The sequence below is a fragment of the Sarcophilus harrisii genome, chromosome 5, assembly GCF_902635505.1.
Source record: "Sarcophilus harrisii chromosome 5, mSarHar1.11, whole genome shotgun sequence".
NCBI classification, from domain to species: Eukaryota; Metazoa; Chordata; class Mammalia; order Dasyuromorphia; family Dasyuridae; genus Sarcophilus; species Sarcophilus harrisii.
In genome coordinates this window covers 52,113,648-52,137,873 of record NC_045430.1, presented here as the reverse complement: position 1 = coordinate 52,137,873, position 24,226 = coordinate 52,113,648, and the positions used below count along the sequence as shown (strand labels likewise).

Here is a 24,226-nt window from a genome sequence, read left to right as displayed (position 1 = left end):
GGATAGATAAGTCATTTTATCTCACATCATGATGATGAGCCCAGTGGGAATCCCAGATGCTCCTTATTAATGAATTCTTTTGAAGGCGCACCTGGGATTTTTGGAGGGCATAAAGTTCAAGACTAAGCTGACATGGCCCAAGACTTTGAACTATACCCTATTCTCTTTCTTTTTAGAAATATAAATTAATATTAAGGCATTTAAGTTTCCAAAATTTCCATTTATAGTTGACTGAAGTCAAGGGAAAAAATATTTAGAAAGCCATAAGAAACACTTCTGATTAAGGGATGATTGAATCCCATCCTTTTTTCACAATAAAACTCAGATGTCCCCATTGAAAATACTGGATTACTTCACAAGCTAATTGTACAATATTTCAGAGTCTGATTCTTTTTGTACAGCAAAATAACGTTTTGGTCATGTATACTTATTGTGTATCTAATTTATATTTTAATGTATTTAACATCTACTGGTCATCCTGCCATGTGGGGGAGAGGGTGGGGGGGTAAGAGGTGAAAAATTGGAACAAGACGTTTGCCAATTATTAATGCTGTAAAGTTACCCATGCATATAACCTGTAAATAAAAGGCTATTAAATTTAAAAAAAAAAGAAAAAGAAAAAAAATACTGGATTATTCTCTTCCTTGACGATGAGGGTAGGAAACAGATTGTTTAGTTCATAAAGTTCAGTCATTTCTACTATCTCCTATTGTTAAAATATTTGGGAAAAGGAATAATACTATCCCCTTGTGGTGTTGTCTTCTTTTGTGTAATATGATGGTTCTCTGGGAGCAGGTTTCTTGGGAAGGTTTTCTGGAGGCAGCCTTAGTTTCAGTTCCAAGTAATATAATCACTCCAAATGCAGCCAGGAGTTAAAAGTTCAGATCTTTTATTGCTTCCTCCAAAATAGCCGGATTAGTTTTCTTAGAGGCCTATCTCTCTGCTTGGTTCCAAGAGCTCTTGCATCTTCTCTGCCAGCTTCTGCCTCCAGCTCAACTCCAATGCCTGGCTTCTCAATCTCCATCTGATGCTCCCCCTCAGTCTTTTCAACTGAACTCTCCTGACTAAGCTCAGCTGTTTTTATGCTCTTTTAGAAGTGTAAACTCAAAGGCTGACTCCTCCTCTGAGAGGATTATGGGAGGTGTGAATTTGGATATCTCATACTGAACCCTGAAATCTCCCAAATGTGTGAACTAATGTGTGAGCTAATGTGTGAACTCTCAAAGGTGTTAACTTAAGCATTGTTTCTATCAATTCCATTGAGTTATCACCTTGTTTCAAGTTCTGGCTCATAATATCCCCTCTTTGTAATATATTTTATGTTGCAGATCTTTAATTCAGGAATATCATTCTTAATGTTTGAGGTGTCTTGTTATTTTTGTTGTTGAATCACATCCAACTCTCTTTGGTCCCATTTGAAGTTTTCTTGGCAAAGATACTGGAATACTTTGCTATTTCCTTTTCTGGCTCATTTTACAGATATTTTCCTACTATAACCTAATATCATGTAACAGGAACAATAATAGTAACATCTAAATAGAACTTATTAAGTGCAAAGCATATACATGGAACAATGTATAAAGCATCACAATTTTTTGAAATGCTGGTTTTTTCTCTTTCCCTCTTTATATTGTAATATCTATTGTAATAAAGATAAATATATATTCAATGTTTCACTGACCTTAGGTTATAGTAGCAGTGGAAGAATCTGGAGGTCAGAGGGTATGGATTTTTGGTCCATTTCTTATCATAATTCCAAATTGTTTTTCAGCATTGTTGAAACAATTCAAAACTCCACTAATGGGTTTCTGTTGTTTCTAAGTTCCTGAAAATGCTATTTCCATTTTTTCCCATTTGGTTTTATATAATTTAAAAAAATTATTTTTAGGCCCTTTCTCAATCAATGTAGAAAAGAATTATTGCCTATAATTCTGAAAAATAATATCTCACAAGAAACTACTGAAATTGGGCGATATCATTTAGGGTTATTGGATAACAGTAACAAAATTTGACCTTTAATCCTTTCTTTGTTTTCAGTAGTCTTTTCCTTTATAATCACCATTTATATCCTTCTAATTGAAGTTTCCAAATGAAGAATGGACTGGTAGAATGGAAAGATGGGTAGTTCTTTAGTCAAATTTCATCTCTGCTACTTATTATGTAAGTTAATATGGGTAATTTGCTTTTCCTAATAGTGCCTCAGTTTTTTCATTTATAAAATTGGGAGTGTACTTCAGAGGACATAATCCCTTCAATATTTTTATTTCTAAATCTACATATTTCTATAAAATATTTCTGGTTAGATTTCCTTCCTGAAAATATCTTGCTAAGACTATTTACACATGATAAGTACCATCTTAATTTTTGTTATACAAAGTCAGATAAGTTATAGAAACCTGAGGTTACAAGATGAATTATTCAAGAAAACTTACTATTCAGGTTAAACCAAACCATCTCAAAGTTCTATTCTATCACCAAAACCAATAGAACCAAAGTTCTATTCTATCCCTATCTACACAGTAGTGATCTATGACTGTAACTGGCATCTTGCATAGCCAATTTAATATAAATCTATCAGCATTTTATTTTCAATAAGAATTATTTAGATAATCAACTTTTATTCTATATCCTTTATGTGTGTGTGTGTGTCGGTATATGTATAATGACATTCTTCTCCTTTACATTCTTTTTAATGAATTCTATTTTATCATTCCATTGGGAAAAAAATAACCCTGTCATTTGACTTGACATAAATAAATACTACTAAGTACAAGTAATTGATTGTATCCTATTTATCTTTATGTCACCAGTAGTACTTTACATATCACTTTGCATGTGGTACCAGTTTAATCAGTAGCTTCAGAATGGATAAATATGCTATGATGAAATATTCTTTTAAGTACTGCATCTACTCTTGGTCTTGAAAACCATTGTTTTATAAATTCTTATTCCTGAGGTAATTTATCTTCAAAATTTTTGCTGAATTTTGTCATTAATTTTACAAAGAAGAAATTGTAATTTTAACTAAGAATTTTTTTCTTAGAATCTTAGAATATTATTAGCATGGTAAACATTAGATAATGCTTAATGAACTTTATCTAATTTAAATAATGTTCATTGTTCCTGAAAATACTGAAACCTAGAGAGGCAGCATTTGGAGTACCTGGACTAGAATAGAAAACTGACATCTCTAGTGATTTTTCCACTAACTCCCATGCATCTTATTCTTATTTGAAGATAGAACATCTTATTTACTATTTTATAAATTATTGTCATTGATTTTTTTCCTTCTAATTTATAAATTAATTAGATTTTGCCTTTATATTTATTTCTTAGAATTATTTATTACAAATTGATTGAACTTAATTCATTACTTTTGTATTTTTATATTGTTATTTATTGATTATTAAATTATCTATAAAAAGGTTGATATAGTTAGATATTTAGATCACTTTTTCAGATTCTGCATATATACAGCATGTATTTACCTGTAAATGAGGTTGATAATAAAACCTTTCTGACACAATTGTTGTGAGGAGCATAATGTCTGACACAGGGTAAGTGATTATTCAATGCCTGTTCCATGACATGAAGGAAAGTGAGTCTTATGAAAGACAAAATCTTGCTTTTTCTCTATTAGATATAATGTTATTAAATTTGATCTTATGTTATAGCATACCAAGATCATTTTTAATTCTGTCTTTCATCCAGTATTTAGCTATAGTTTGGTGCTATTAAGATCAAATTTGACATAGATTCTTTTATGTAAGCCAAAGAGCAAGAGCAAGATATTCCAAAATAGACCAAAATAGAAATAAAGTTCATAAAATAAGTAAGAAATGATAATAAGAAATTTTAGTGCTTACCATGAAAAAACAAAGTCACTCAATCTAAAACTGGAAAAAATATGTTAAAGTAGGATATACTGACTATGTCAAGCTGAATTTTTAAAAATAAAAACATGTTTGGAATAATAGCAAATTTGAATATGTTTAGATTGAAATAGAATAAAATTTGAGATAAGAAAAAGAAAAGACAGCAATAGTAAATGAAAATTTGACTTTTATATGAGCTTATATGATGTAATTTTTAGCAAGGTTTCTACAGAAAACTTTGAGATCAATGGACTCTTATAATAACTTCAATCAGAAATGTCAAATTCTCTAATGGAGATAGTAATTGAATGTTGTTACTTAACAGCTGTACACAGACAAGTGTATCTTTAAATAGTTTCCTTGGATAAGAGCCTCTATAAAGTGCAATAAACAAAATGCAATTTAAGCAGGGAGGCCCCTTTATCGTAATTTGCGATTGTATTTATAATAAATTTGGAACTGATTGAATGGAGCAATAATTACTGATTTGATGAATAAATGGAAGGAATATTCAAAGTTTCTTTTCTAGTTGTCATGCAGTTTATTTTTTTTTATCAATGGCTTGTATAAAAGAATCTATGTCGTTATCAAATTGGATAATTTCTTAATAGCACCAAATTATAGCTAAACATTGGATGAAAGAGAATTAAAAATGATATTGAGATGCTATACATCAGATCAAATTTAATAAGATGATATCTAATAGAGAAAAAAATCGAAGCTTTATGCTTAATTTGAACAACAAAAAATTCACTTTTACTAATATCAGGACCAAGAAGCCCATGTCAAAAGAAGTTTGTCTGAAAATGACTGGTGGATTTTGGGCACTACAAGTTCAATATAAGTCAAATGCTGTGTCAATGAAGAAAACTTCTGTTAATAAAATCCTGTGAAAGGGATATAGGTTCTTGGAAATCTTGTCAGAATTTATATATAATTAATTTTTTGGGGGGGATGTCATCTATATAAATCAAATGCTGTGACAATGAAGAAAACTTCTGTTAATGAAATCCTGTGAAAGGGATATAGGTTCTTGGAAATCTTGTCAGAATTTATATATAATTAAAATTTTCTTGGGGGAGGGGGGGAAATGTCATAACTACATGGTACAGTGGACAGGTCTGGAGTCAGGAAGATTCCACTTCCTGAGTTCAAATCTGCTCTTAGACACTTACTACTTGTGTAACCTTAAGTACTTAACCCTGTGCCTCATCTGTAAAATGTAAAATCTGTTTTTAAAAAAAAGGAAATAGCAAGTCACTCTAATATCTTTGCTCCTAATGGAGTTATGAAAGTCAGAGATGACTGAAAAACAGCTAAACAATAGTTTTATCTTTTATTTTCTTTATGTTATTGAACATGAATTATCTTTCTTTTTAAAAAAATCAATTAGTGAACATTTATGAAGTACCTATTATTTGACAGTTATTGTGCTTAGTATTATGAATACCATGCTTTACTCTACTAAACTGTGGTCAGCCCATAATATATTCCATTCCAAATACTATTTTGGGGGGAAGATATTGATGAACTAAAAATTTCCAGTGAACAATAACACTTTCATGATTGCAAAAGGGATTAGCTTCCTGTTATATGTGTACATGATAGGCAAATCAAGTTCCATATAAACCTAGATGCCATGTGTGAATTAGACTGTGTTATACATTTATGTATCATACATATGGATTTTGAGTTAGAATGGATAAATCTCTCTAGAATTTGGTTTATACTTCTCCAAAGGAGAGTGTAGTCATCATATTGATGAAAATTGGAGAGATTTATTTGGATACTTGATATTTTTCCTATCTTTAAAAAGATAGAAGAGTTTTAGACTAGAATTATATCTATCTGTACACCCTCCCCCTAAACACATACATTTTTACTATAGGTAAGAAACAAAAGTTATTTCCATAAATACTCTTAGAAGGGAAAGATAACCCCAAGTTTACATCTACTAACTTGTCCTCCTGAAAATAACAAATACTGAGTAATCCCATCTATTCGAAGAAAAGAAGAAACCAAAATTGGAGAAATTGTATACATTAGATTATGCCAAATAATACAAAAAGTGAAAAATTATTCTAGCTAAGAGAATAAGAAATCTCACCTCAAACCAAAGGAGAGCTCATCTTACTCAAAAGGAAATTCACCAATGTCTCTAGGGATGCAGAGTGAAAATCAAAAAAATACATTGAGGAGCTGGTTTCTTCTACATGTCTGCAGGTTCTGCAGTTTTCTTTCTTTCTTTTTTCCCCCTCTTTCTCTTCCCTGTAGTTGCTCCCAAAGAGAGTCTCTCCTGAAATGCTCACACTGACACTTCCTTTCATGTGTATAGTGTTTTCACTATATTTGATATAGTGTTATGTAAGCATTCTCTCCACAAATTAAGAGTCTTCTGCATACACAAAAGCATATATAATGCCCTAGGTGTAAATTCCAAAATTATATAAGGAAAACATTTTTTAACAAGTTGTATTATTCAAAAACTATAATTTTGGAGGGGAGTAATGATTACCCTCTTTCTTGAGATCTTTAAAGAAAGGCTATATGAGCACTTGTTGAGTAAGTTCTTTTTAAGATATTTGTTGACCTAAGAAGGCACAAATATCTCAACTAAGAAATTTAAGGATTATGCAAATTTACTTGATATTTACTCTGTTTACTTAATATCATTCATCTTCATGGGCTCATTTAAAATGTGGAATTAGAATGTGGAATCAGTATATCTGAGATTTTCAGGGGGACTAACTTATAACTAAGTTTCATTTAATAAAGCTGAAAGAAAACTTGGAAGGAGGATAGTTATTTATTTCTCTTGAACCTTTCAAGATGTTCATCTTCACTTTCAAGATTATCGAACTCAAAAATTTTGAAATTTGAAAAGGACTTCAATGGTCAACTAGAGAGGAACGTCTCTGTAACTTATCTGACAACTTTTCATCCATCCTTTGTTTAAAGACCTCAATGCCAGGGGTCCTTACATAGCACAATGAATAGAACACCAGCCTTGGAGTCAGGGTGTCCTGAGTTTAAATTCAGCTTCAAATATTTATTAGCTGTGTGACCATGGGAAGGTCACTTAGCCCCAGTTGCCTCTTAAAGAGAAAAAAAAGGATTTAATTTAGGAAGAATCTACCACATCTCAAAGGAATCTGTCCCTATTTTGTACAGTTCTAATTGTAAAGAAGGTTTTTTTTTTTTCTTTTTTGAAATCAACCCTGATTTACTTTCTTTTAAATTTCTTTCCACTTGTCCTGAATTATGTTCTTGAACAGAACAACTTTAATATTCTTCTAATCTTTTAGATATGTTCAACGTCTTATCCTCCTCCCTCCCCTCATCTTCTTTTCTCCAGAGAATATATGTCCAAATTCTTCAATAGATCCTCTTAAGCCAATGGAAATGGAAAGAAACAGAATTTATGATGCTGGCTTTTTAGGGATTTGTATTTAATTTGTCAATTTTTAAAATCATGTTGACACAGAATTGTAGGTGATCTGGGTGTGACACAGTAGGTAGGGAGGTGACTTTGGTCCAGCAAGTCTTGATTCAGTCTGATAATACTGTGTGTTTTTGGACAAATATCTTGTACTCTCCTTACTTGAAGATATGTTATAATACTACAAATAACTCAATTGGTAGAGGAAATTTTCTTATCTGGGACTTCTCCATGTTTCTACCACTCTTTCTCCATTCATCTTTCCTTTTCTCTCCTCCTCTATGTATCTATTTCCCTTCTTCTCCCTCTCTCATCCCTCTTCTCTTTTCCTTTCTTTCTTGCCCCAAAATAAGTCACTAGAAGTGATGAAATTGAATTGATGTTTTCAGTGTGCCTTTTCTGTTTATCAATGGTTGTCAATACCATATAGCACTTGATTTGTTTTAAATTTAAAATGAGAATATAGAGAAAAGTAACAGAATCAAATGATTTCACCAAGGATATATGGTAAGAAAGTTGAAATTCAAGATACCATCTAACTGCTTAAGCATTCTTTAGTCCAGTGCATAACAGTTTTTTTCTCTTAAAGGATAAAATGAAGAGGAAGAAGAGGAAGTTAAAGGAAAGGAAGGGAGAAAAGGGAAGAAAGATGAAAAGGAGGAAAGAAGTAAAATAAATTTTCATTTGAGGGTTCTGAACTTCAACATCTGGGAAGAGGAGTAACATGTAGAATTGACCAGTGGTTTGAGTCTCTGGCAGTTGTTTATGATGTAAATTGGTGGTAAAATGTGACCACCTGGGGGGTATGAAATAGATGTGATTGGTAAATTGATGAAACCTGTGTGTCAACCATGTATTTTTTAAAATACTTGTTAACTTGAAGAATTCTGTAGTGGAAATATGGAAGTGTTGAATTTTGTAGAACAGAGAAGTTGGCATGGCAGTCACTTTAATACCAAGAATATGTGATTTGAGAGGTTCTATAAGGTTTTCAGGCAATCACATTTTCTCCTTTTTTCCTTGACGTATTAGTTTGTGTTTAAGGAATTAAAAGCACTAGGAAGGATCTATACTTAGTTTATAGATCTATGCTTAATTTACTGCAAGCACCATTGAAATGATTGGTGCTCTTGGATATTTTCTGCAACTACCACTTCCATCTTGGTTACCTCTGGCTACAATGATCCCAGGATTTAAATACATTCTGAGCTATTCACTCTTTAAATATATAGTAAGAACCTCCATTGATAAATTTACCATTAAAAAGTCAAGTAATATGATCTGCTCAAAGCAAAGACATTTACTAAAGGAGATTATAAGAAAACAGCAATGTAATAGCTCCTCTGTAAACCTGGGAAATAATTCTTCTATGAATATATAGAGAATAGGTGGCAAGATATAAGTCAAATAGAGTTTGGAATTATAATATTTGGGAAGCACATGTTACCAAATCATCTTATATTTTGAGCTCTCTTATTCCCCCCAATCTCTTATGCTCTTCCTCATGGAGGATGGAATATTTCCTAAGTGATTTACTCTACCATCTTCCCTGTAACTATTCCTGAGTGGGGTATCACTATCAAATATATGTATTTCATTCTTGCACTCAGGTTAAGTCCCAGTTTGGAGTATCACTATACCCTTTCAAATAGAACAAAAATTATAACTTAAATAAGTCTATGTTTTGGGGCCTACTTGGCATTGGATAAATGTTTGGAGATAGGAAATGGTAATTGAAAACACGGAACAGTACATACTTAAGCTTCATTACTTTACTCATGCTTGAAAATAAAGGTGATTACTGTGGAGGCTAGAAAGTTAGGTAGAACAAAATTTTGGAGGGCTTGGATGCTAGTGTAAGGAATATATTTTACTTGGTTGATGGTGGGGGGGTAAACTGTCAGTTTTAGAGCAGAGTAATTTAATGAGACCTATGAATAAGGAAACCTATTCTTGTAGCCATGTGAAATGCTGACCAGAGAGAAGAACTGAGAATGGGGAGACTAACTGAAAGTGTGTTAGGGGAGTCTAAGAAGAAGACAGCAAGTACATTGAGGCAAACAGAGATAAGTGACAACTCAAGTTTTTCTGACTTCAGGCCCAGCTCTCTGTCAACTCTTACCACCTGATTGTTTTCAATAGAAATAAGGGATTAAAAGAGAAAAGTCAGTTTAATTATAATGGTTTCATTATTTTGATATTTTGAGTTTGAATTGCCAACAGAGAAGAGATGGAAATGGAGAGAAATTCAGTAATTTTACCTGGGTGTCATAATTAAAACTGTGAGAGGAAACAGAAGCTTTGTAAAATAACAGAGCAAGAGTTGAAAAAAGATATAAATATATAATTGTGGGAAATGCCCACATTGGAGTACTGGATAAGGAAGAAAAGTCAATGACAAAGGAAGAGAAGAAACAATTAGAGCTAGAAAATTTTTATAATTATAATTATTATTAACTAATTATAATGGAAATTAATATAATTGATGTTCTAATTATTGAGACTGAAGATTTTCAAGAATTCTTTGATTCTCACTGTCTTGTTAATTATGTATAATCTCTTGTCCATTTCTATATACTGAGACTTTCCCTATATTTTCTTGCTTTTTTATTCTCATTGGCACCATCTTAGATCAGATATTTTATATTTTCCATCTAACTAGTATAGCATCTCCTTTATTTCTCTCTTTTTCTTCTCTCTGTCCTTTCCAATGCATTGATCAGAAAACTTTTAGCTATACAGTGGTAGTATTATCACAACTCCAAACTCAATATGTTTTCTTGGCTATGACAGAAAAAAAATGCCAATTTCTTATTCTAATGTTAAGTCTTCCTACAGTGTAGAAGGCCAGGAAAAATATTCTGGGCTCAGTAATTCTTCCTATAAATATTTGCAGAGGACTTGTTTAATACATTAATTAGAGAATGCCTGTGAATGGAACAATAGATCAAAAGCATACTTAGGACAGGAAAAAGCAGTCCACAATGGAGATCAAAGACATTTGGGAGAAATGTATTTGAAGACATTGGTATGATGATTTTGCTCTAATGTGTATTCAGAATTGTGGCCCAAATCTGCATCTAACCATTTGCATCTCAGTGGACAAGGTTTGTTAGAAAGGACATAGGAATATCAGAGTGTATTATGTATTGACTCTATAAGCTTTGGAAATATGTATGTATGTATGTATGTATATACACACACACATATACATATACATATTTGTCTCTCTTACCAATAATTTGGAAGACTGCATAAGCCATTCTTCCATCTGGCCCTTGATTCTATACCCTTTATCACTACTAGAACTGGACTTCAACACCACAGTATGATTTCAACATATTTTCCTGCCTTACAACCTACAAGTTCTATTAAGTACTCTATTCTTTATAGATATCTATATACTCACTATTTTTCAAATGAAAGTCTCACATTCATATCTCTACACTTTTGATCATAGTTTCCCTTACTCCAGTAATGCATCCTTTTTTGATGTGCAAAGTGTGAGCTTAAAAAGTATAATTTTCATTTTCATAATGCTTAAAGACTTGCAAAAACTTTTCATTCAATAATCTTATGAACTAAATAGTACAAGTATATGCTCTACATTTTCAGATAGAGTAAACTGAGGTTTTGGAACATTACATAACTTGCTAGTGCTTATATAACCAGTACATGGGATTTTGAACCAAGGTCTTCTAATTCCAAGTGTTCTAACAATTGTCATGTTGCTTCAGTTGCCCTCACCTTAAAATTTTCTTGAAACAATACAAATGATTTCAATTTTTCCTTCTTCTAAACCAACTTAGGTTATGGGTTTCTTGTTTATAAAGTCTTTCTTTTTAAGTTCAAGATATTCCATATTCTATTACTAGTTACTCATATATTTTATTATTTTATAGGATTAGCAAGGTAACATTTATGCAGAAATTTAAAACTTTCAAAATATTTGACATATAATGCTAATAGTATTCACACAGAATGTTCTGATTTGCAAAGCCTTTGACATATGTCATCTCATTTGATTTTCACAATAAACCCTATTTTACAGAGAACAAAATAAAAGATGAGAAACATAGAATGACTTGTCTATTGTTATCCATTTATTTCTGTCATTTCCAACTCTTCATGTTCCCCTTTAGGATTTCCTAGGCAAATATACTGCCATTTTCTTCTCCAGCTCATTTTATAGATAAGGAGATGGAAGCAAACAATATTAGTTTACTTGCCCAGGGTCACATAGTGAGTATTTAAAGTGGGATTTGAATTTAGCTCTTTTTGACTGTAGTTCCTGTGCTTTATTCCACTGCACAATCTAACTGCCTTAATTGCCTATAGGTCACTAGTAAGTACTTGAGATAGGGCTGCTCACTTGCTCTCATATCTTTCTAACTGTAAGGATACAATACACTGATACTATCTATTGACCTAGAAAATAGTCTAAAAAGTATGTTTTTTATGCATATTGGTAATTTTTTCCCTTTTAGAGCCCAACAAAGTGCTTTCAACCTAGTATGAGCTCAATAAATATTTGTAAAATTAATTGACATAATACTAAAGTGCAAAACTATGATATTCATTCCAAGGCACTACATTTCCATACCCTTTATTTTTTCATGAATATTAACAAATGATTTATTTTCTTATAACTACTCTAATCAGTAAAAGAACACTGAGAAAAACTGAATTCTAAGTAGAAAAGAATTTTTATGTAATAAATTATTGTTGCCTCCATTCCTAGTATGCATATGTGTATATACATGCACATACATATATTATACACCTTTTTATAATTTAGTTATTCTATGGTAGCCTTGAATTGTATTATTATATTTTCTGTTTCCTCTCTATTAAAAGAAAATATTATATATACCTTTAATGCTATAGTGAATGTAACAATGAATCCGTCTTATTGTTAAGTATACATACTCCTATTATCATCATCAAATACTGTCTTCTCTACCTCATAAAGTAAAATCTTCAATATAAATGTACTGAATACTAAGTAAATACTCTAAATTACTCTTATATTTGATATCTGTGTATATACCTATAAGAGTAAATAACCTTTTTGTTGATATGAGACAAATGAAGACACTTCATTCCTCAGAAGATGCTACTGAAGTTGGCAGACTCATTCCTGAGAATTATGGGGTTACAATAGTGTTGGTTCCTCATACTTGTTTCAAGTATACTTCTCCAGAGTTCTGACCCTCTACATCTCCTGCTTTCTTTTGTTTTAGAACACAGGTGATCATACCCTCCCTGATTTCTCAGGAAGGGAGGTGGAAACACCAAACCAGATATTGTTAGCGGGTTTCCTCTGGCCTGAAATTGAAACAGGTATATATAAATCTATCAGCATGGGAGGTGTTACACATGCACATAGTAATATAACTCAGACTAGTAGTGATGTAGCAAACAACATGAATCAATATGAGGAATATGTGTCCATAAGTCCCATAAATAGTCCAAAACTAATCTATGTCCATTACTTCATGTGTTGGGGAATCCAATGATTCCTGCAAGTTTTGAAGTCCTGAAATAGTCTCATCATGTCTCAGGGAATCCAATGATTCCTGAAGGTTTTGAAATCTTGTATCAGTCATATCATATATCAGGGAATCCAATGATTCCTGCGGGTTTTGAAGTCCTGCATCAGTTTCATTAACAATTTTTGTTGTTCATTGGCACAGGTAGTCAGAGATGGAACCATCTGATGGAACCATATTGAAAGCATTGATGAGTCTCTCTGGAAGTCCCTTGCCAAAAGGGACCTTGTCTTTCCATGTTGGGATCTTGGGAAGTCTGCATCGCATCATAGCCTAGCTATGAAAGGCATTTGTGCCCATTGTGGCACAGTATCTTATGATTTCATCTAAAGGACTACCTTGTGTAGTCCTAGTATAATTCTTCTATAAACCTCATTAGCATTTTTTTTTAGCAAGTTGTCCTATCAAAAATTCTGTTGCTACATTTTCATCAATAATTCGATTGGCTGTCTGCTGATGTCTCATGAAATAAGCAAAGGGATCATTTGGAACATGCACTATTTTTGTGAAGGCTTCCCCTCTGTCTTGTCTTCCTGGGAGGGTGCCCCATGCTTTGACAACAGTAGCAGCAGCAATTTGCTCATATGCTGATAGAGGGTAATTAATCTGTGCTAAATTGTTTGTAAAAAGACCTAAACTTGCTAGTTGATCAAAGATGACTGGTATATTAACTCCATGTTGCCTATTTCATTGAGCTTGTATTCTACATAGTTCATTATACTCAGAAAGCCACAACAAGTTTTGTCCAGATTTTAAATATGTCCTTGCTATAGATTTCCAATTCATTAGGGGTTAAAACTACAAAGGCAGATTCTCTAATACATTTTAACATAAGATGATATAGACCCATAAAGAGTACAAGCCTTTTTTAGATTTTTGATAGTTTCTAGATTAAAAGGAGTGTATTCTTTTTTCTTGAACTGAAGAGTCAAACTCTTCAATCACAGGACACGTTTCTATTCTCAAATCAGATGTATCTTGCCCTTCCTCTTTAGCTTTAATTAGTGCCTTTTGTAATCATGTCATGGGGGTCAACAAAGCTACTGCATGGGTGGTGCTGATGATGTCATTGCCCTTCCCTCTTCTCCTCCTCCCTTCACCCACAAAGGGGAAATTGAGGGGGGAAAGTCATGAGATTGGGGAATGCCCTAATGGCTCCTGCTGTGAAGCACCACACTCCTTAATTTCATTAGCACTGTACTTAACTCCTTTCTTGTCTAATTCTTCATGCTTTTCAGCTACTTTGTCAGTACCATCTCCCTCCTCCTCTTTCTTCTTTTTCGTTATTCTAATACTTAAGTAATTTCTTAAAGCCAAATGTATTATGTTGTATATATAGAATGTTTCTTCAGGACTTGAGAACCATTATCATTGTTATATTCCATTAGTTGCTCTCCCACTAGTTTCCACTTATCTGGCTCTAATTTTTTCTTCCTTAGAAAATACAATAGTTTCTAAGAGTTCAATGATCTGCTTCCAAGTTACAATGAAACCTTGGTTCTTTATTAGCTTAACTATGCCTTCTACATACTTCCCTTGGGGTGGGGAAGGTTCTTTTCTAAGCATTTGTCCCATTTCAGCTGAAACCCTAGTTTAGCCCTTACCAAAGTTTCCTCCTTGTCTATTTTTGTATTCATCCTATTTCCAGGTCATGGGGACTTCTCCATTGAACTTACAATCATGTCAGTCGAACTGCTGAGTGTAAATCCTTATGCCCCATTTTGGGCTCCAAGATGTAATGTTCGGGCTATCTTTCTAGAGGTCCTCTGGAAGGGAGTGTCTCAGCAAGATAGACACTACAAGAATAGTCAGAAATAAAGTCCAAAGTCTTTATTGTCTCCTTCAGTCTCCCAGTCTGAACCAGTGCAGGAGGCAGGAGGCAGGAGAGTCAAAGATAGAATGTCTGTGGCTGACTTTGTCCTCAGTTTAAATACCCTATTACAATTATATCAGCTGTAGAACTCTTACATCATCATGCCAAGTACTAAGTATATAACCATTGCCTCATCAATTGCTCTGAATTAACACCTTGTTTCAAGTATATTTCTTTCAAGGATACTTCTCCAGATTTCTGGCTCTCTACAAATACATGTGTGCATGTATATACATATGTACATCTATATATTATGTATATACTCCTCTATATGTATCTCTATCATCCATCTTTCTGTCTATCTATCTATCTATTCCACTTGTTTGGTTGATTGTTGTCCTTCTTAAAGAGAACAAAAATGACATTACTATGTTACATTCAGGTTAGTGTGGCTAACTATGACCAATTAGACCAATAGGACCTCAGAATGCTCTGCCACAGGTTGGGCACAAATAGTCTCCATGAATATTTGAGGCAGATTCTTCACAAAAAGATCTTTGATGAGTATTCTAGTTTTTAAGAGTTTAAAGGGTCCTGAGACCAAAAAAATTTTGAGAACTGCTGCTCTACATCATGACATCTATGTTTGCATGTTCATAGTTCTGATTTTTTTAGAAAATCATAACCATAAATGATCCTTTATCTGTCTAACCATCCCTATGTTGTTGTTCATACAACTGGCTTGTCTGTCTGTCCTTCATAATTCTTCCTTCCCATGTGCAGAGGGAGACAGCAGAGAGGCTTATAGTATAGACTTTCAGAAAATCAGATTGTAATTTTGGAATGTGGAAATTGTATAACAGTGACAATCTCATCTGGAAATGGTTGCTCAAGAGCTACACTTGAAGCGCCCCCCACCCAATCCAACATACACTTTGGTCATCAACCAATTTGTAAGAATAAATTCATCTCACATTTTAGCAGGTAATATAGTACAGAACACTGACTCTCAAATCAACGAATATGATTTTGAATCCTGCTTCTAATATTTATTACATATGTGATCTTTGCCTTTCTGGGATGAACTTTCTTCATCTTTAAAAAGGAGACAAGCCAGATATCTTCTAAGATCCCTTTGGTTCTAGCTCTATGATTTTGTAGTAATATCTCTACCCCAAACAAAAGCTTTGTTCAAATTGGTTTAAACTAGTTAGTGAAAAAATGCAAAAATACTAACCCAGGTAAACACTATGACAATAGGAGAGACATTTAATCTTTCAATATCCTAGGTAAATTTCTTAAAAGAATAAATTGAGGCTAGTTGCTTATCTCCTTAAGCAAAAGGAGATACTAGTCTGGAAATTTCTTTCACTGATTAAATTATAGGTCCAAATTCTTCCTTCCTATACATATCTATAGCTATATCAGTACCTATGTATGTATATTACATAAATATAGATACACAGACATATAATACAATACATAACGTAGATGTAATGGAATGAATACATAATATAACACATATATACCTATGTAGCAAGAATTGCTTAAATAATAGTTGCTCCTGAAATTTTGCTTTAAGATTTGATGTAAAAAAAAAATTGTTACTTCTTCAATACATTAATAATCTAATAGCAAAATTTGAGTCTTCCAGTTTATCAAGTTAAACCAAAAAGATGTCAAACATTTTGGCATGTTTTATTTATTTAAAAATAGATTACACTCTCAGAAAATAGCCATATTATTGAAAGTGAAGATGAACATTTTATATACAGAAATCAATCAGTAATATTACATATCATAATGTATTCATTATCTAAGATCATAATGTATGCCTTGCATTAATTCATAATTTTCCAATTAATTTGTTTTCATACATGTTCAGATTGCATTTCATAAACATATTTTTTGTTTTGGTAAGTTTGTGCTTTCTTTGCATCTTCCAAGAATCTCTTTAATTCAATTTCTCTGTTTCTCCTCATACAGTCTGGCAGCCAGATATGCAGCTCAGTCTAATCACAGTGGAATTGCAACCAGTCAGAAAAAGGCTTCTAGGTCAGTTAATATCTCTAATTTATTACTTGTTAGTGATACTCAAATTAATTCCCCCTTGGTCTTTTTTTTTTTTTTTTTTTTGGTCACTCTCAATTTCAAAAAATGTCTCTCCTTTTTGAGGTGGGTCCAGAAAGGGACATTTTATAATCCTGAACTATGTCATAGCAAAACTCTATGCCAGCCAGGCCTTGGTGACCCACAATTTTGCAGAAGACAACTTTGGGATCCTCCTACCTTATTTTTTCTTGTACCAAAGTGAAACCTGGCTTCTCATGGAACCACATCAGATGAAGAACGTGAGTGTGAGTGAGTATCTTCCCCAGATGACTGATGCATTCAGGAAATAATTCCAGATCATTTGTGAACACTTCTCAAGACTGACCAAGAGCCAACTGATAAAGGCTGACCTACCACTTTACAAAGGTCTCCTGTGAAGTAAATCAAAGGCATTAAGGAAATGGATTTTCTACCTCTGCATAGGATATGTATTTGAAAGTTTGTTTATAATTACTAGTCATGACAGGTTAATTTGTTATGTGTTATTAAAGGTGAAATAAGCTAGTATATATAGAATACTCTTCAGAGTAGAGATTTAGTATTTTGAATATAATATACTCTTGATTTGGAACTGATGTGGAAGATATGCATGCATTACACCCATGATCATTATATTAACTTGTTCACTATAGGACCTCCTTAGTGGTATTTCACTGAAATTAGTAAATGATCTAATTGCCTAATAATTTTAACCTAAGTTTACTGCTTCTGAGGCCCAGAGCAAAGGTAGGTATTTTCCCTTTAATTTTTCTTCCTAATTTATTTCTCTTTTTAGTTAATGAAAATAGTTTTATAGAAGATGATGGAGAAAGAAATATAATGAAAAATTTAAAGAAAAAGAAATTATTTGGAAAAGTGTGAGGAACAGTGTGATATACTGTGCAAACATGTTCCTTACTGTCACTTCTGGGATCAATGCCTGTAAAATATATTACATATTATGTGATATACTTAAAATAATAACATATTGTTAATATTAGTTGCTATAATAAATTCTTAAAATAGTTTTTTCAATTTGCTTCAAAAAGTTAATTTCTGTAATTTTCTCATTTCCTCCTCTTACTTTTAGTAATTCTTCATAATATCTGAGCCACCTGTCAAATTTTGCTGCTATTTACCAGAATAGTCTCATTGGAATAATTGTAAATTTCAAGTCTTATTTGATATGCTGCCCTGCAGGCAGACTACAGCTGATCATTCACCTAAAAAATGATAACTGGGAAGATTTGAAAATGGCTGCATCTGTGTGCGCATGTCTATGTGTGTACATATGTGTGCACATGTGTGTGTATATATACATCATGGCCTCTAACTGGTAGTCACCAAAAAAAGGTATTTTTAAATGCCTTAAAATGCTGTCCCAGAAAATGAATCAAAAGTTCTATTCCCCAAATCAAATAAAAATTAAATATACATTGAAGCATTTAAAAAAGTTTCTAAATCAATAGTTTTTTTTTTATGTTTTTATTTCACTGTAATATAGTGTTACACTCCTTTGGAAACACAGTTGTCATGCATTGAGAAATTCTGTCATTTTCTGAATTGAAAGTAGTAGAATGATATTATCAGAGTGAATTGACAGTAATTTACTAGCTGTCTTTTTCAAAGAGATCATATATTCCATCTCAATGTTGAAAATGCAAGGATATTTCATAGAAATGCATTCATGATATAGAACTATCAAGAAAAAAAAAGAGAAATAGCTTCCATTTATAGCTTATTGATTTTTATGATTTGCTTTCCCCAAATAGCATGACCTAATAGCTTTACCGAGGAAACTTCATATGATGGCAGTAGATAATAGAATATCTATTATATAACCAGTGATAACATATTTTCTTACAAGTTTCAGAGTATCAACTTTAGTTAGAGTTTAATAGATCACAATTTTTTTTCTTACTAAAATAGACATTTATTTAGCAAAATGTTATATTAACTCTGAAAAAAAAACCAGCATGTTTCTGATACTTTGTTAGGAAGGTAGTCAGTGTTTTCATTTTATAAAGGAAACTACTTAAAATAATGAATGATTCAATTTGAAATATACATATAGTTTCAATTTAATGATGTTAGGTCATAACATCCCAATGTTCTGAACTTAATTACATTATGTCCAGTGGTAGTGGACAAATATAAATATTAGTACTTCATTTTATAATTCTAGATTTGTGTGGCTCTAAATATACACAAAATTTGTTGTAGGATTCATATTCATCAATAAAAAATAACAATGGACAAAAAGTTATTCATTCATAAACTCTTTTCAAAAGGTTAGCATGTTAAACATATGATTAAAATACATATCTGTGTATAATATCAATTATTTATTCTAAAGGAGGTAAAGTATTTAAAGAAAGATATTTAGTTAAGCTGTTTTTTTTTTTTTCTTTTTAGTTTAAATAAAGTCAAAATGGCAATGGTTGGTATACATGTAGTTTTACATACTCTGACATCCCTGTGGCATGCCCAGAAACTTTGACCCACTGGTTGGGAACTATTTTGTTGCAGTGATGACAACTAAAATTGTATTTTCCATAATATAAAAAGATAATTTGTTGATGGTGCTGATTTTACAAGATTCACACCATATTAATTGTGAGTTGTTTTCACAGTGATGATAATGCATATTTCAGTTCAGCCCATATTTACTTTTCTCTTTTGCGGCCAATAAAACACACTTGTGAGATGGATAATTAGAGTGGGCCATGTGTTTTTTTTTTTTTTTTGTTTTGGTTTTTGTTATTCATTTGTTTTAATACATACACCCCCCCCCAAAAAAAAAAACAACTCCTCTTTGGAATGGAAAATTAAATGGAAATTGAACATGTGCCCTTAACCTCAGAACCATTTTCTATAATTAAGTTACCTGGTCTGACCTCTTAACTAACTTTGCCATGAATAAATTATCTTTAATATAAATTTTAGTATTTATAATCATTCTAACTTAGGTTATTTTTCTACATTACCCCAAAGTTGAGCAAGTTAGTGAAGTAAGCAGCAGTACAATTGGTTTTTGAGTACTATAAAAAAGAGTCAATAAGCTACATTGATTTTTCCCTTTTCTTACCTTGGATAATAAGAAAATACTGATTTTAGCTTAAAAATTACATTCCTTCTTGAATTTCCATTGAAGTATTTTTTCTTTGGATAATTTATTGGAAAGTGAAACTACAATAGTCTTGAAAAGAAAAATAGGATTAAACCCTTTAAAAAATGTAACTCCTTTTAGAGACAGAAGAATTCTTTGTATCTATTGAGCTTACCTAAATATAGTTTAATGTAGTTTATGCTATAGCTGTTCCAACATTTCTTATCCTGCTTAGAGTATCCTATTTTCCTGTCTTTCTAGACGTACCTTAACATAATTTGATTATTCTGTTCTAGGCTTCCAGGGCCCTCAAGGGTGCCAGCTGCAAGCAGCAGTAGCAAGGTCCAAGGAGCCTCTAATTTAAATCGGAGAAGTCAGAGCTTTAACAGCATTGACAAAAATAAGCCTCCACATTATGCAAATGGAAATGACAAAGGTAAGTGTCTCATTGTTACATCATTACAAATAACTGAGCACACTCACCTTTTCCTATCCCTTAAATCACATTTCCTAAAATTTTGTTTTTGTCTTTAATTGGTGTAAGCTCTTGGAAGTAAGACATGAATTTGAGAGTTTCTCAGAAAATATCTCACCTCTCTGCATGTAATCCTGGTTTTTCCTCTTCTCTCTTTTGGGACAAGCATATTTATAAAATGATATGGTTCATATTCTTATTTCCTTATACTTTTAGGCTATTCAATTTCCAGCTTTATTATTGTGTTGAATTAAAAGCAATGACAACCTCTTTCACTTGGTGTAAAAAAATTTGCTTATATTAGAAAACATATTTCCACAATTCTTACTGAAATTTTTGATTTCATTTAATAAAAATCTCAGGAATGTTCTCAAACTGGAAATTAAACAACTAAAATGACTTGAGAATTTGGCTTTTTATGCATTGACACTTGGAGAAAAACATCACATACATGCATACATACATACATACATATATATATATAAATATAAAAAATATATATTTTTTCTTTCTTTTCTCCTTTTTTATTTCCTTCTTTCTCTTTCTTTCTTTCCTTCTTTTTTCTTTCTTTCTTTCTCTCTTTCTTTTTCTCTGTCTCTCTTTCTCTTTCTCTCTCTCGCTTTCTTTCTTTCTTCATAACTATGACTAAGTTGATTGAAAAATCTCACTTTCTATGTGTATGTGGGTGGGGAGTTTGCAGAGAGGGAGAGAGAGAAGAGGTATTGTGACTAGTAATGGAATTTTGTGCTATTTTCAAAGTTTTACAATCTGGGAAGTCTGGTATCTATATGAAGCCACCTGTGTAGGTTGAAAACTAAATGATTGATCTGAGCTGATTAGGATGGTAAGTTAACTTCACAATCACATTTTTCATTTTCAATTCACTTTTATTTTCAATCAAAACCATCCCACAGCCATATTTCCACTTAGAAATCTTCACATCATTTAAGATAGTTGATCCATTTGGGGCATATTTTCCTTTGCTCTGACTCGTGTGTGTTTGTTGATTAATTAACAGAGCTCTCCATTTACTGCCTGGGTGGATATGCTGAAATCATTGACTCCTCACTGTGAAAGTTGTCCTCTCACTAAATATATAGATATATCTATATAGATAGATATATGTTCTTTTTGCAAGATCAAAGAATTGAAACCAGCAAGTACCCTTAGAAATTATTTAATGCCATCTCTTCATTTTATTGATGAGAAAGTTGAAAATAGAAAAGTGAGTTGTCTTGCCAAATTCATATAAATAACAAAGCAGTGTTTGAAGCTCAGATCTTCTGAATATGAATTCACTGTCCTTACTATCTCATACTGTGCCAAGATCAAGAGACATATGAGATAAGGCTGTAATAAAAAGACAGAAGACTTTAAATGCCAATATCAGACTTTATAGTTTTTTTCTGGGTAGGCAATGAAGAGCCAATGATGATTTGTGGATAAGAGAATGGTATGATCATAACAGTGTCCCAGTAAGATGTATCAGTAGTAGAGTAGGATTGAGGTGTCACATTTCAGCTGATAATCCAATTGTGTTCATCTAAACTCTGACTGGGAAAATTTGGCAAAATAAATAAAAATAGAATGCAACTTAGATAATGTTAGCCATTATCTAATGGGGTCTGTTTCTATTTGTGCTTAATATCACTAGTATAGGGGATGTTAGGGGATGCAGTGTATAGAGATGCCAGGACTGAAGTCAGGAAGACTCATGCTCCTGAGTTCAAATCTGGCCTCAACACTTACTAGCTGTGTTACTTTGAGCAAGTTCTTTAATCCTGTTTACCTCAATTTCCTCCTTTGTAAAATGAGCTGGAAAAAGAACTGGTAAACCATTTTAGTAGCATTGCCAAGAAAATTCAAATTGAATCAAGAAAAGTTACACATGATTGAAAGGACTGAACAACAATGTTTTATTTATGGTTTTATTTGCTTCATTCTGTACTTGTGATATATTAGTATTGTGAACTCCCATTATAAAGTTAGCTAGGTTTATGGAAGAAGCAGCTGGCTTAGAGGATATAATGCTAGGCTTGGATTCAGAAAGACCCGAGTTCAAATCCAGCATCAGATACTAGCTACAATACTGTAGAGAATTACAGTCAGTGGGGAAACTCTGGGTGAGGTAGAAGACCCTTCAGCTCAGAGGGAACCTACTAACAATGTCTGGTTTGGCTCCCCATCTTCCCGAAGGACTCTGACCCTTCCTGAGAATTCAGGGAGTGGTGACAACCTGTGATGTGATTGAAGCAGAGTGATACCAGTGGAAGAGTGATACCAGGTGGCAAACTACATACAATAGCAAGTTATTTATGTGATCCCACTTGTGCAGTATTGTTTTTGTTACATTATAAAAAGGGAAAGTCCGTGAAATAAATAGCCTCCATTTTCCCATCATCCTCAGGAGTCCCACTTCATCACTTCTCCACTAGGAAGGTATATCTTAATCACCCCAGCGTGGGGGCTCTAGAAAGCAGTGGTATGTTTTGTCACCCCAACTTGGGGTTCTAAAAAGCAGGACACAACACAATACCTTGGGCAACTGTCTTTTGTGTGTGAGTGTATGTGTATGTGTGTGTGTGTGTGTGTGCCATTGGAGAATCAAATTGCAAATATTTAGCAAGAAATCCCCCATGCACAGCATTGGTATATTATGATCCACAAGGTCCTAAAGAGTTGGACACAAATGGGACTGGTGTCAAAAATACATGATTTCAAATCTTGTCTGTAATATTTAGTAGATTGTAACACTGGGAAACATACTTAACTTTTTTCTGCTTCAGTTTTCTCAACTTTAAAATAAGGATAATTATAGTAAATCTCTACTATAGTTATGAGAATCAAATGAGATATTTGCTTTGCATAGGGCCTGGCACATAATGTTTCCTTAATAAATGTTTTTTCTCTTCCTTCCACCTTTTTCCCTTCTCTCCTCCCCGCCCCCCCCACTCTCTATTTACCCTTTACTTCATTTGTAAGACATCTCTGAACATCATTCTCTTGATTTCTAGTGAAGCATCAGTATCAAACCCAGATGTACACTCTCCAGAGAACGCTTACTCTCATTGGTTCATTTCAGAATCCAGTCTCTTTGGTGGATAGCATTTCTCAGTATTTTAAGATGATTCTCAACTTGGAATGAACTCTTGAGATCACTATTAGGCCTCCAGTTGCCTAAAGATAGCCAGTCTTTAAAGTGTTCTATCCCGAAAAAAAAAAATATTTGAATAGTTTCCCTCTGGAAATTATAATACAAACTAAAATCTAATCCCCAATTTAGACAAATAACACTATTGATCACTTCAAGTCTTTTTTCCTACTAGTGAAAATTTATAGAAAACACTTGGAAAATTAGTTATATTTTTGAATCACCACTAGGTGGAGACAGATATCTACAATGCATGGCTCTCAATTATGGACCCTCTAACATTGAAATCCACATCAAGGCAATAGAATTATCATATATTTAGCCACTTAATTCTAATTAGCATATAACTATTTTAAATGGTAATTTCTATATAGGTGATTCATGTGATTCCACTTGTGCAGTATTGTTTTTTTGTTTTTTTTTTTTATTAACAAAAATTCTAAGGATATTTCTTGGGACAATATCACATGTTGGAAAGATACATATACACCCATGCATTAAGACACTTAAATAAATGTTGCCTGTGTGACCCTCATCAAATTATTGACCTCACAGTGCTGAATGTAAATCTCTTAAAATGTAAATTGCCAAGAAAGTGCTAACCTGCTTTGGTAGAGGAAGTCTGTTCATTCAGAGTTTGCTGTACTAGTGAAATCATAGGTCATCACTTTCACTATAGATATTAAATGTTATATTAGATATACTCTTTCTTGGTACAACT

General features: G+C 32.7%; 1 protein-coding gene across 14 annotated transcripts in view; it reads left to right on the top strand.

The window, feature by feature from the left end:
- NAV3 (neuron navigator 3) overlaps nucleotides 1–24,226 on the top strand; it is a 1,064,916-nt gene that overhangs the window by 787,104 nt on the left and 253,586 nt on the right. For all 14 annotated transcript variants that reach the window (XM_031938355.1, XM_031938352.1, XM_031938354.1 and 11 more), the window contains 2 exons: nucleotides 16,666–16,734; nucleotides 20,176–20,315. In XM_031938355.1, coding sequence (XP_031794215.1) covers nucleotides 16,666–16,734; nucleotides 20,176–20,315 — 209 coding nt within the window. The remainder of the gene's footprint in view (nucleotides 1–16,665; nucleotides 16,735–20,175; nucleotides 20,316–24,226) is intronic.